General features: G+C 37.4%; 1 protein-coding gene and 1 pseudogene across 2 annotated transcripts in view; both read right to left on the reverse strand.

The window, feature by feature from the left end:
• Positions 1–12,297, reverse strand: part of RRM1 (ribonucleotide reductase catalytic subunit M1) — a 43,625-nt gene that overhangs the window by 8,491 nt on the left and 22,837 nt on the right. For both annotated transcript variants that reach the window (XM_032258888.1, XM_032258887.1), the window contains 7 exons: positions 11,186–11,327; positions 9,682–9,765; positions 7,598–7,759; positions 7,141–7,220; positions 5,960–6,161; positions 2,190–2,339; positions 1,762–1,983 (listed from right to left, as the gene is read on the reverse strand). In XM_032258888.1, coding sequence (XP_032114779.1) covers positions 1,762–1,983; positions 2,190–2,339; positions 5,960–6,161; positions 7,141–7,220; positions 7,598–7,759; positions 9,682–9,765; positions 11,186–11,327 — 1,042 coding nt within the window. The remainder of the gene's footprint in view (positions 1–1,761; positions 1,984–2,189; positions 2,340–5,959; positions 6,162–7,140; positions 7,221–7,597; positions 7,760–9,681; positions 9,766–11,185; positions 11,328–12,297) is intronic.
• Positions 4,928–5,953, reverse strand: LOC116537000 (annotated as a pseudogene).

A 12,297-nucleotide genomic window follows, 5' to 3' on the forward strand; every position in this document is an offset into this window, starting at 1 on the left:
TCTAATAGACCTCTATGAGGAATACATGCTCTAGAGATTTTCCTGAACAAAATTCCATGTAGTCATATTAATCAGAAGTAGGTTAAGAAAGCTGATTATCCCACATCATATCTACAAACCAGAAAACTCTAACATTCATGAAAGTATGTGGCTGATAACATTATTTTTTTAATTACAGTAAAAATGTTACTTTAACCTCGTCTTTCTTCATTGCCTTGATCTGTCCCCTGATCTGTTTACTTAGCTAAAAACACCTATTTTCTAATAACCACAGATTAGATTTTCTAACACCAGCAGGAATGTCAGAAATAAAATTAACATTTTATGTAGAAATGAATCACACTACTGATAATAAAGGCAGTAGGGAAGGCAGAATTCTAAGAGAGCTCCCCAGATTCCCACACCTTAGTGCACAGGCTGTTTATATCTCCACTTGAGTGTCGACATGACCTGAGAATAGGATGGATGTCACTCCAGTGATTATGGCAAAGGTGAAAGGTTTCTGCAGGTTTAATTAAGGTTGTAAATCAGCTGATTCTGAGTTAAATAAAAGGAAGATTACTCCAGGAACAGTGACTCATGCCTGTAATCCCAGCACTTAGGGAGGCCGAGGCAGGCGGATAACCTGAGGTCAGGAATTTGAGACCAGCCTGGCCAACGTGGGAAAAACCCATCTCTACAAAAAATACAAAAATTAGACAGACGAGGTGGCACACACCTGTAATCCCAGCTACTCGGGAGACTTGAGGCAGGAGAATCGAATTGCTTGAACCTGGGAAGCGGAGGGTGCAATGATCTGAGATCACACCACACACTCCAGCCTGGGTGACAAAGTGAGACTCTGTCCCCCCAAAAAAAGGCAGGGGGGAGTTGGAAAGGTGAGAGGGCAATTATCCTATGTAGACCTGACTTATCAGGTGAAAACCCTCAAAAGAGAGACCAGACTGTGCCCCATTTGAAATGAGAGATGGTCTCCCCAACTGGCCATAAAGAAGCAAGATGCCATGAATTCTCGAAATATATTTTGCCAACAACCAGGTGAGCCTGGAAGAGAACTCTATGCCTCAGATGAGACCACAGCCCGTACCAACATCTTGAACACAGACACAAAAAAAGCCCAGCTAAGCTAAGTCTGGACTCCTGACCTGTGGAAACTGTGAGATAATGAATGCATGTTTTAATCCACAGAAAACTAACACAGCATCCCTCTTAACATTATTTTAGCAATGACTAGTTCTAAATAAGAGATTAAAACAGAATATCCTTTTTATTCCAGAGGACAAAGGTATTAAAGTTTCCTACGGCTGGTGAAACAAATTACCAAAAACTTGTTAACTTAAAGTAACAAAAATTTATTATCTTATAGTCTGAAGACCAGAAGCCCAAAATCAACATGTTGGGAGGGCCACACTCCCTCCAAAGGCACTAGAAGAGATTCTGTTCCTTGCCTCTTATAGTGGCTATCAGCATTCCAAGACTTGTGGTTGTAACACTCCAATTTCTGCCTCCATACTCATGTTGCTTCCCCTTCTGTGTCTCTTGCTGGACAACTGTCATTAGATTTAGAGCCCACCTGGATAATCTAGGAAAATCTCCTTATCTCAAGGTTCTTAATTACATCTGTAAAAACTCTTTTTCGAACCAAATAAAATGAAATTCACAGGTTCCAGGAATTAGGATGTGGACATATCCTTTTGTGGGGTCACGATTCAGCCCACTACAGTTACTTACAGGCAAAAACAATTTCATCCATATACTTACTCCTTTGCTAACTGGAGAGCCCTCATAGGTTTCATATGGTCCATGCTCCTTAGCAAGGTCACAGCTGGCTTCCAAGGCTCCGTAATAAATAGTTTCAAAGATCTGCTTATTCAATAGCTGGGCTTCTGCACTCTCAAAAGGGTATCTCATCAGGATAAAAGCATCTGCCAGACCTTGTACCCCAATTCCAATGGGGCGATGACGTTTATTTGATAGGCATGCCTTTGTGTCAATAGATTTTAAAGGAGAAAACATTACTGAACAGGAAAAGCAACATTCTACACCAAATGAAAGAGATTGCCTCTTTTATCTCAGTTTTCTCACACCATTTTGTTGACAACCATTTAAATGATGACTTGCAGATCATGACTGATTCCTTTCAATTTGGATTTCGATCATCGCCAGTAAGGAGAGAAATCTATTCATACCTCTGGTATAGGATAGTAGTTTATATCAATAATTTTATTCAAGTTTCGGACAATGACTTTAGTGACTTCAGCCAACTTCTGAAAGTCATATGTGTGTTCGGATGTGACATACATATTCAGGGCCAGGGAAGCCAAATTACAAACAGCAACCTGGAATGTAAAAAAAAAAAAAGGTCAAGAATCACACAATTTTTATTTCTACTCTCTGTGTCAATCACACTACCATGTGAGCCTCTAATACTCTCAGACATTAAATTTTTAAATGTTTATATTTGACTTCTCCCTCTTCATCATTCATCAGTCTATTTCTAAACCCCACTGATTCTATTTCAATACCTAGTCATATATGTTAGTTATAACATGCATCAGCAAAATAGGTAAGCTAGAGAACCCAGTGTTCCACAGTACACACCTCTATTACTAGACATATATCACACTATGTTATAATTAACTTTTTACAAACACTTATCTCAGTATTTAGTAGATGAGTGCCTGCAATATGGTAGCCACTGGCTACATGTATCTATTTAAAATGAAATAAAATTTGAGTTTTTCAGTTGCACTAGTCATGTTTCAAATGTTCACTAGCTACCAGATACAGAATATTTCCATCACTGCAGAAAGTTCTTCAAAACACACCTCTACCTCACCTCACTGATACTCTGACAAGCTCTTAGCAACAAAGGATCCTAATTTGTGAATTTCAAAAAAGCTCTTCCAGTTATTCCTCCACTACACTACACTAGGCAGTAAGCTTCTTCACACAAGATCACATCTTGTTTATATTTATAGCACTAGCAACACATCTGGCATACAGTAAGTCTTAATAATGTTGAATGAATATACTTCCTTTTCCATTTGGATTATGACCATCCCAACCCAAAGTCTCAACTTCCCTCACCTGGCATCAGTTGAACTCTTGATGCCCTTCACATCAACTCCATTCTACACATGTTGCCAAATACCCATTTTAAAAATATAGCTTGAATCACAGAAGTCTAATAAATGCCAGGGAGAAAAATAGGCAGGAAAAGAAGACAGAGAGTACTGGGGATAAAGATGAAGGGGTGTCATTTTTAAACAAAGGTGTCAAGAAAAACCTCACTGAAAATGTTGCATATGAACAAAGAACTAACAGGTTAGAAACCAAACTATGAGGTTATGGGGAGAGGTGGTGCATTTTAACATTCAAGTGGCAAGAAAGAGCAAAAATCTTCAGGTAGGAGCATGTCTGACATGTTTGAGAAACAGCAAGAAAATTAATAGGGTTGGAGCACAATGAACAAAGGGGAAGTAATCACAGATGCGGTGGGTTAGGACTTTGAAGGGCAATGTAAGAACTCTGGATGGAAAGGAATGAATAACCGAACATGCTATAACATGAATAACCCTTAAGAACATGCTAAGTGAAAGAAGCCTGACACAAAAGGCCACATGTTATACGATTCCATTCATATGGAATGTCCACAGTGTCCACAAATCCAGAGACAGAAAATATATTGGTGGTTGTCAAGGGCTGAGGGAAGAAGGGAACAGGGAGTAACTGCTAATGGGTACAGGGTTTCATTATCTAGAGTGATAAAAATGTACTACAATTAGATAGTGGTAATGGTTGCGCAGACTTGCAGATATACTAAAAAACACCGAATTATACATTTTTTAAAAGAGTGAATCACATCTCAATTTACAAAAAGAACTTGAGGTTTCCGTGAGCCACACTCCAGCCTGGGCAACAGAGTAAGATCTTAGTCTTGACTCAAAAGAAAAAAAGAATTCTGCATGAGTTGGCAAGCCAAAGAGTAGGTTTGTGCAGACAAATGACATTATCTGGTTTTTATTTTAAAAAGGTCACACTAGTCTCAATAATATAATCTATCTTGCATAATAGTTACTTGAATACCTATCAATTTATTCCAACTAAATTAGAAGTTTCCAGAGAGCAGCATATTTGTTTATATTTTCAGAGCATTTAACATAGTGTTTTACATATAGCTGGTAATCAATAAATTTTGAATTAAACTGTAACCTTAGCAGTATATTTTACTCAATTTCCATTTACTTTCTAACTTTCCATTTGCCTTTTTTAAGGTCCTAGAATTGAGGATCTACTCCTTCCTCATTTCCATAGTTTACACGCAATATCAAAGCAGCCTGTCATCCAACTACTGCAACAATCTCCCTAGGCTAATCTCTAACCTCTTCTCATAACAAGACACTATTTATTGCTATTTGATGCTATTTTCCTGTCAGAAACCTACAAGGGCTTCCTATCTCTGTGACATGTCAGCTTCTACCTTCCATCTCCCTTCCCCCAGCCATAGCCATCTCTCCATATTCCAATGATTAATCTACTTGCACCATCAAAACAAATTTCCTTGACAGCCTGCACAAAACCCAGCCCTATCTCTGATGTATCATACAGACTACTCTTTCCAAATGGAAAGCTCTTCTCTAAAACTTTTTTTTTAAACACCAAATCTATGTCCCATTTCTAGCCTTAATTCTTCTGTGAAGTCTCTTTCCAGACTTGAGATTAGAATTTTATCTCACCATTCACTGAAAGGACTCTCTATAAACTTACATTATTTTTTTGTTGTTGTTTTTGTTTTTTGTCTGTTTGTTTTGAGATAGGGTCTCATTTTGTCACTGGGGATGGAGTACAGTGACACAATATCAGCCCACTGCAGCCTCCACTTTCCCGGCTCAATGCTTATTTTTTGTTTTTTTTTTTAAGCAAATAATGGCTTGTTTTATTTTAATGGCTAATTTATGTAATCACGGAGGACAGTATGGACAGACAAAGGGGGAGCTTTTACTTCTTGGTCTTTTCCTCCTTGGACAAAGTCTTGATGATCTCCTCCTTCTTGGCCTGGAGTTGCTCCTCAGGGCACTTGCGTGCTTCCTTGGTCTTAGACCTGCAGGCCTCAGCCTGGTCAGCCGGGAGCTTTTTGTGGGCCTTGTCTGCCTGCAGCTTGTGGATGTGTTCCCTGAGAATCTGCTTGTTTTTGAACACATCCTCCTTCACCTTCAGGTACAGGCTGTGACACATGTGGCAATCAATCTTCTTAGATTGCCAGTATCTTCTGAGCAGCTGGCGCAGAATCCTCATTCTCAGCCACGTGACCTTCTCGGTCATTTGGGCATTGACTGTACCCTTATGCTTACCTATGCCCATGTGCCTGGCTTTCCAGCAGGCCAAGGTGTTTTCCCAGCATCAGCCCAGGAATGGACCGTCACAGGCTTGTGGATGATCAGCCCATCTTTGATCAGCTTCCAGATCTGCTGACGGGAGTTGGCACTGGCGATTTCATTCGTCTCACTGGGGTCCAACCAGACCTTCTTGCTACAGCAAAGGACACTAGAGACAAGCCTCTTCTGAAGCCTGAGCATACTCATTTATGGCTGCGGCCGCAGCAGTGAAGGGAAAGAGCCAAAGCTTACATACCTTTAATTGGATGTACATCCTAACACATTTTTGTGTGTGTCCTAAACCAACATAACTGCATTTCTGTTTTTCTTGACTAAATATTACAATGATGCATGTATAAGAAAAAAACTGAGTCTTTCCCATATAGCTTAGACTAAAATGCATTTATAGGCACAGATCATACCCCTTCCTTCCTTTGCTACCTGCCTTTTTTAGTGTTCTTCTGCTTACAACTATGAAAACTCCCTTCACTCATCTCAACTGAAATCAAGTGAGGAACTCACACACAGTAACTGCCTAAGGTCTTTTTCTTAGTGCTCTAGGAAGAATTTTTTCTACCTACCTCATCTTTGCTGGTGTACTCTACTATTTCTGTGCACAGGTTGCTGCATTTGATGGTTCCCAGGTTCTGCTGGTTGCTCTTCCGATTACAGGAATCTTTATAGAGCATATACGGGGTACCTGTCTCTGTCTGAGACTCGATGATGGCATACCAAAGCTGCTGAGCTTTTACAACTTTGCGGACACGACGCTGTTTCTCATAACTGACAGGCACAGAAAATATTATTTAATATATTATTCCCTAAAAAAATCATTATTGTAGACAACTTGAAGACATTAAAATATAAAGTTATGAAAACTCTTTAATTTCTTCTAAGTTTTGCTAAAGAAAAAAAAAAGGAATACAATATTTATTTTACTCTGGCTAAAGCCACAGAGGAAAATGAGGCAGTTTTAGCCTTCTGCAAATGATCCCAATCCCGCTAAACCAAGTAATACCTTTCATAATAAAAAGGAGTAAAAACTAAGGAAGTCAAATCTCTTAATATTGTGCTAATTTTTTTTTCTTTTTTTTTTTTTTTGAGATGGAGTTTCGCTCTGTCACCCAGGCTGTAGTGCAGTGGCACAATCTCAGCTCACTGCAACTGCTGCCTCCCAGGTTCAAGCGATTCTCCTGCGTCAGCCTCTCAAGTAGTTGGGACTACAAGTATGCACCACCACGCGCAGCTAATTTTTGTATTTTTACTAGAGACAGGGTTTCACAATGTTGGCCAACCTGGTCTCAAACTCCTGACCTCAAGTGATCCACCTGCTTTGGCCTCCAGAAGTGCTGAGATTACAGGCGTGAGCCATTGCACCTGGCCTATTGTGCTACTCTTAATATAAAACTATTGACATATGTGTCCTAGTCACTCATGATTCCTTTATGCAATATAAAGCATAACTTATAAAAAGTACTGTATGACAAAGCAAAATAATAACCCTGCTAGTCATCTTCTTAATTTTTATAAGGATCAATTAAAAATCCCAAGAACCTATTTATACATCCCAAAGTTTTAAGAAAGACAAAGACACAACTCAGTTTTGGTGAAGAGTCAGGAAACAAATCTGACCAAAATTTTTAGTCACTTTTTCTCTTAGATGCTTCAGAAGATTCTTGACAAGAACTTTTGCTATTTGGATCTCTGAAATAAGAGAAACCATGATAAAACATTATTGTCTTCTTTCATATTTTTCCCATACCTTTCATATAGTTTCTCAAATTCCTCTCCCCAAACCTCATCCAGACCAGGACACTCATTTGGACACATCAAAGACCAGTCCTATAAAAAAAGGACAAAACCACCAGTAAGAAACTTCAAATAACCAACCATAATCCATTAGAAACACTGCAAGCATAAGGTGACTTTCATAAGCTCTCTTGGAAATGTGCTGTAGAAATAATCATTTTCAAGTCTAGGCCCAAACATCTAGGTCTGCCTCTTTATACATGACCTTTTAAGCATTTAGGTCACATAGCATCTACTTTAGCGAATAGAAATATAAGAAGACCACCAGCACGGCATCTCTTAACTTGTACAGAATACCTTCTGTGGCATCACACATAGACAGGCTCTTCCTAAGCATGACTTAAGGTGACTAAAAAAGAGAAAGTTCATGTGAATCAAGTTGCCATTACCAACAGGTACCTATTTCTCACCTGATTAGTCTCCACTCGTTTCATGAAGAGATCCGGAATCCAAAGAGCAAAAAAAAGATCTCTGGCACGCTGTTCTTCCTTTCCTGTGTTCTTCTTTAAATCCAGGAATTCAAAGATGTCTAAATGCCAAGGCTCCAGGTAAATAGCAAATGCCCCAGGACGCTAGTGGTAAATAAATGACAATTCTTTTCAGAACAGAAATGAAACAAAGAAACATCATGTCTCCCAAAGCACTTTTATAGTATCTCCTTTGATCTTCACTATAATGATAAATAACATAAATAAAAGTATGAGTTTTCCGTATATAACTATAAAAGTAATATTTTATAATTCTATGAGTAAAAAAGAACAAATGATATAAAGAAAATCTGAAACTAGAAAGATTGGCTTTTCTAAAATGACATGATGAACTACAGATGGAGCCTCCTCTTCAGCAATAGCCCAGCTCACTTTACACCACAGGACATGTACACAAAGCCCAAAGGAAGTTGCTTTGACAATATAAGCCATTGAAGGTCAAAAAGCTGATCTATCTTATCAAGGTGTCCAAGTCCATCAAAGAGAAATTTATAAACTAACAGGTGATTACTATGTCTATGGTCACAAAAGGCAGATTCTAGTTACAAACTACCCTGTTGATAAAATCAGGTAAACAACCCAATTCTCTCAATTTTACTGTTTCTTCTATCAATTAGGAAGAGTTTTTATTTGTTTCGTTTTGTTTGAGACAAGGTCTAGTTCTATCACCCAGGCTGGAGTGCAGTGTTGCAATCTCGGCTCACTGAAACCTCCTGCCTACCAGTATAAAGCCATCCTCCCACCTCAGCCTCCTGAGTAACTGAGACTACAGGCATTCACCATAATGCCTGGCTAATTTTTGTATTTTTTGTAGAGATGGGGTTGCATCATGTTGCCCAGGCTGGTCTTGAACTCATGAGCTCAAGTGATCCACCCACCTCAGCCTCCCAAAGTGCTGGGATTACGGGTGGGAGTCACCGTACCCAGCCAATTAGGGAGAGTTTTGTTGTTCCAGTTTTTTTTCTTTTTGTTTTTTTAAGAAAAACGTAGGCCAGGTGCAGTGGCTAACACTCGTAATCCCAACACTTTGGAAGGCTAAGGCAGGTAGATATCTTGAGCCTAGGAGTTTGAGACCAGCAAGAAAGTGAGACCCCATCCTAACAAAAAGTATAAAAATTAGTTGGGTGTGGCTGCACAGGCCTATGGTCTAAGCTACATGGGAGGGCTGAGGCAGAAGGATCACTTACATCCGGGAGGTCAAGGTTATGGTGAGCCAAGATCATGCCAATTTAATGGTCCAATTTCACAAAATTAGCAATTTTATCTATTAGGTATGTTTCTTTTACCAAGTGCTTTTCTACCATTGTAAAAGTATCATTATCAGATTAGATTTTAAACCTAAAATTATACATTACTATTTCTATTTACTTGATACCAAGTTTGAAATTCATGTTTGGCTGCCATTGGAGTACATATATAGAAAAGGCTCAACTTAATGTATGGCTTTAACTTTGCTACAGGTACATTTAATAGAGCCAAGTACTAGAGCTAAGTTGTTCTTGTACTTGCAGTTTAAAAAAGAAAAAAAAAAAATCTCTGGGTGATAAGAGAGAGACAAAAAAAACAAAAAAAGAAAAACCTAGACCACATATCACAACCCTATTTCAAGTTACATATTTATATGAGTTATAACTTGAGAAATTCTTTGCAAATAAACTATCACATAAGAACGCTGAATAGATTGGTGGCTGCCTAGAGCCAGGGATAAAGTATGTGTGGGAAGGGGTGATAGGATCACTGAATGTAAAGGTATATGAGGGAGGAAAGATTTTGGGGTAACGGAAATGTTCTACCTCTTTATCAATGTGATTACACAAATGTATACATTTGTCAAAATCCATCAAACCATACATTTAAAGTATATGCACATTAAAATAATTATACCTCCTCAAATTGATTTTACAAGTAAAAAAAAGTAATTAGAAACTACACATAAATGAACCATCTTAAGTATCTATTAGCACCTTCAGTTCTGATTTCCAGTACTTTCAAGTTATGGAGCCTACCTTGTTCCCACCTTGATCCACATATCGAGCTGTGTTGTTATATACTCTCAGCATCGGTACAAGGCCATTGGAATTGCCATTAGTCTAAAAGAGAGACCATCATAGAAAAGACAGAGGGCACTCAGCAAAGAAAATAACAAAATGGCCCCATTCTTTTGTTAAAAAAGATGCCTAATTTCTAGGTAGCAAGGTATGAAGTTTTACCTGCTCTCTATCTCTACTTCTGCTTTGGAAAAATAATGCCCAAATCAAATCAACAAAATGTTGAATAAATTACAATTATGTACTAAGTTACTTCATGGCATTTCTAATTTACAATGAGCTATAACAATTACAAATCAAAGGGATCCAAAATCAAGGTAGCTAAATTTAAACTCTACATCTTCTAAAGGTCATTATAGAAAGATACACTTTGGGTAGAGTAAAAAAAAAAAAAAAGAGTATAAATGCTACTACAATGCCTTTTCCCAAAAGAATTCAAGGCAATTTACCGTAAGAATTATATGCAATGGCTATATCAGGGCAATAAATAAGGTAAAAGGAGATTCTCAGTAATAATTGGACTCCAGAATGATGTTAATAAAATAGAGACTCCTATGACTAGAAGATACTTCATCAAATTATTTAAATAACCCTTCTGATCCCAAACAAGCCTTTAAGCAATCTAGAAAGATAAGTGAGCAATGACTCACTCTACCATCGTGTAAAAGTGCTGTATATATCAAACCACCTCCAAAGCACCACCTCCAAAACACCACATAATGGAATAATTTCCTTCTGGAACTTTATTCTACAGGATTAGATACTTTCTTCACCTTACAGAAAAGGAAACAAATTCAGATATAAAATAATTAACTCTAGGCCACATTACTAGTAAGTAGCAGAGCTAGGATTTAAATCCAGGTCTAACTCAAAACCATTATCTTGACTCCCAGTGAATAGTAAACTAACAAAGGGCTGGAGTTTCCAACATAAAGTTTCAATGCATAAAGTTTGAATCCTGGCTCTACCGCATATTAAGTGATTGATCTCAGAAAGTAACAACTTTCTATGTCTCAATTTCCTCACTTGTAAAATTAGATAATGGTACCTGTATTCACAAGGTTATTTTATGGAATAAGATTCCTGGCACGAGTCTATTTCATAGCTACTTCATAGGGTTGTAGTAAGGGTCAAATGAGTACTTCACGTAAAACAGTCATAACAGACTTAACATATAGTAAACAATCAATAAATGATAGCTGCTCTTACTACTGCTAAAATAAACCAGAATTCTAAATCCTGAGCTAAAAAGGATTCTAGAGATTATCTAGTCAAATCTAAACCTCTAATAACATAGATGAAAATGAAGCCAGAAGTGAAATGACTCACTCCAAGTCACATAGCCTTCTAGTAATTAAGAGAGACCCTGGACTCCCAAACAATAGCACATGTCCTCTCAACCATAAACCTGTTTGCTTTTAGAGTTGAATCCCCCTCTAAAAGTCAAATAGCAGAAACTTACCCCAGCAATGTAGCTGCCAGTAGCCCGAATACAACTCACAGCAACACCAATCCCTCCAGCAGACTTAGAAATCAATGCACATTGCTTTAGAGTGTCATAAATGCCTTCAATGCTGTCATCTTTCATACTCAGAAGAAAACAGCTACAGGGGGAAAAAATGTCTCAACTTAGAGCAAGGAAATGAAGCGGAGTCACAAAAGTGATTATTCAATATGAAGACACTAAGTTAAGCAAAAAAAAAAAAAAAAAGTTGAAGTTTAGAAAGTTCCTAAGTGTTTTTCAAAGGGAAAAAACCCACTTTACTGTATATGACACAATAAAACACATAAAAATATCATTTTGAAATAATCTTGCTGCCTCCCCTAGATAGTAGTAAGCTTAGGAGGAAGTCTTATAAGTCTAAAATATTAACCTACATTTTCACCAGATTGCAAATGTGCCATTTTCACATTTTTCATGCAAATTCATAAACATATATCACAGTCTTTTCAAGTTGTTAGTAAGCCGAGAAAAATAAACATTTATGAAAATAATCTATCCAATGGTCAATCCATTCTTTGATATGTCTACCAAAATTAAAGCTCCTTTACAGTCTTTTTAAAGACAACCCCTTTACTTCCACTTTGAATCTCATCCCACTGCTTTGAATACTCAATCACACGAGTGGATTCTATCTATTGACTAGGTGTTTAATATTTAGAAATTCAGAAAAACATAAAGAATGATGTAACAAATACTCTGTACTTGCCACTTACCTCAAAAAATTAGACACCACAAATATAGCCTCAATGCAGTCCCCTAACATTTTCAAGCATTTCTATTATGACATTTTTACATGTTCTAAACTTAGAATTTTTCTGGTTGCATATTTATCATTCTGCTACTTGTTTTAATTCAATATTGTTTTACAGAAATTAATCCTTTTGACACATATAAACAAACTTTATTTTCATTGCTATAAGGTATTCTATTGTAAATACATTTGTCCCATGTGCCTGTTGATGAACATCTGGATTATTTCCAATTCATTTGCTATTCCAAACAATAATGCTATAAAAATTATTGAACATATCACCTTGTGTTTATCTCTAAGGATTTCTGTAGAATATAAA

The sequence above is a fragment of the Sapajus apella genome, unplaced genomic scaffold (assembly GCF_009761245.1).
Source record: "Sapajus apella isolate SASKATOON/1434 unplaced genomic scaffold, GSC_monkey_1.0 scaffold106, whole genome shotgun sequence".
NCBI classification, from domain to species: domain Eukaryota; kingdom Metazoa; phylum Chordata; class Mammalia; order Primates; family Cebidae; genus Sapajus; species Sapajus apella.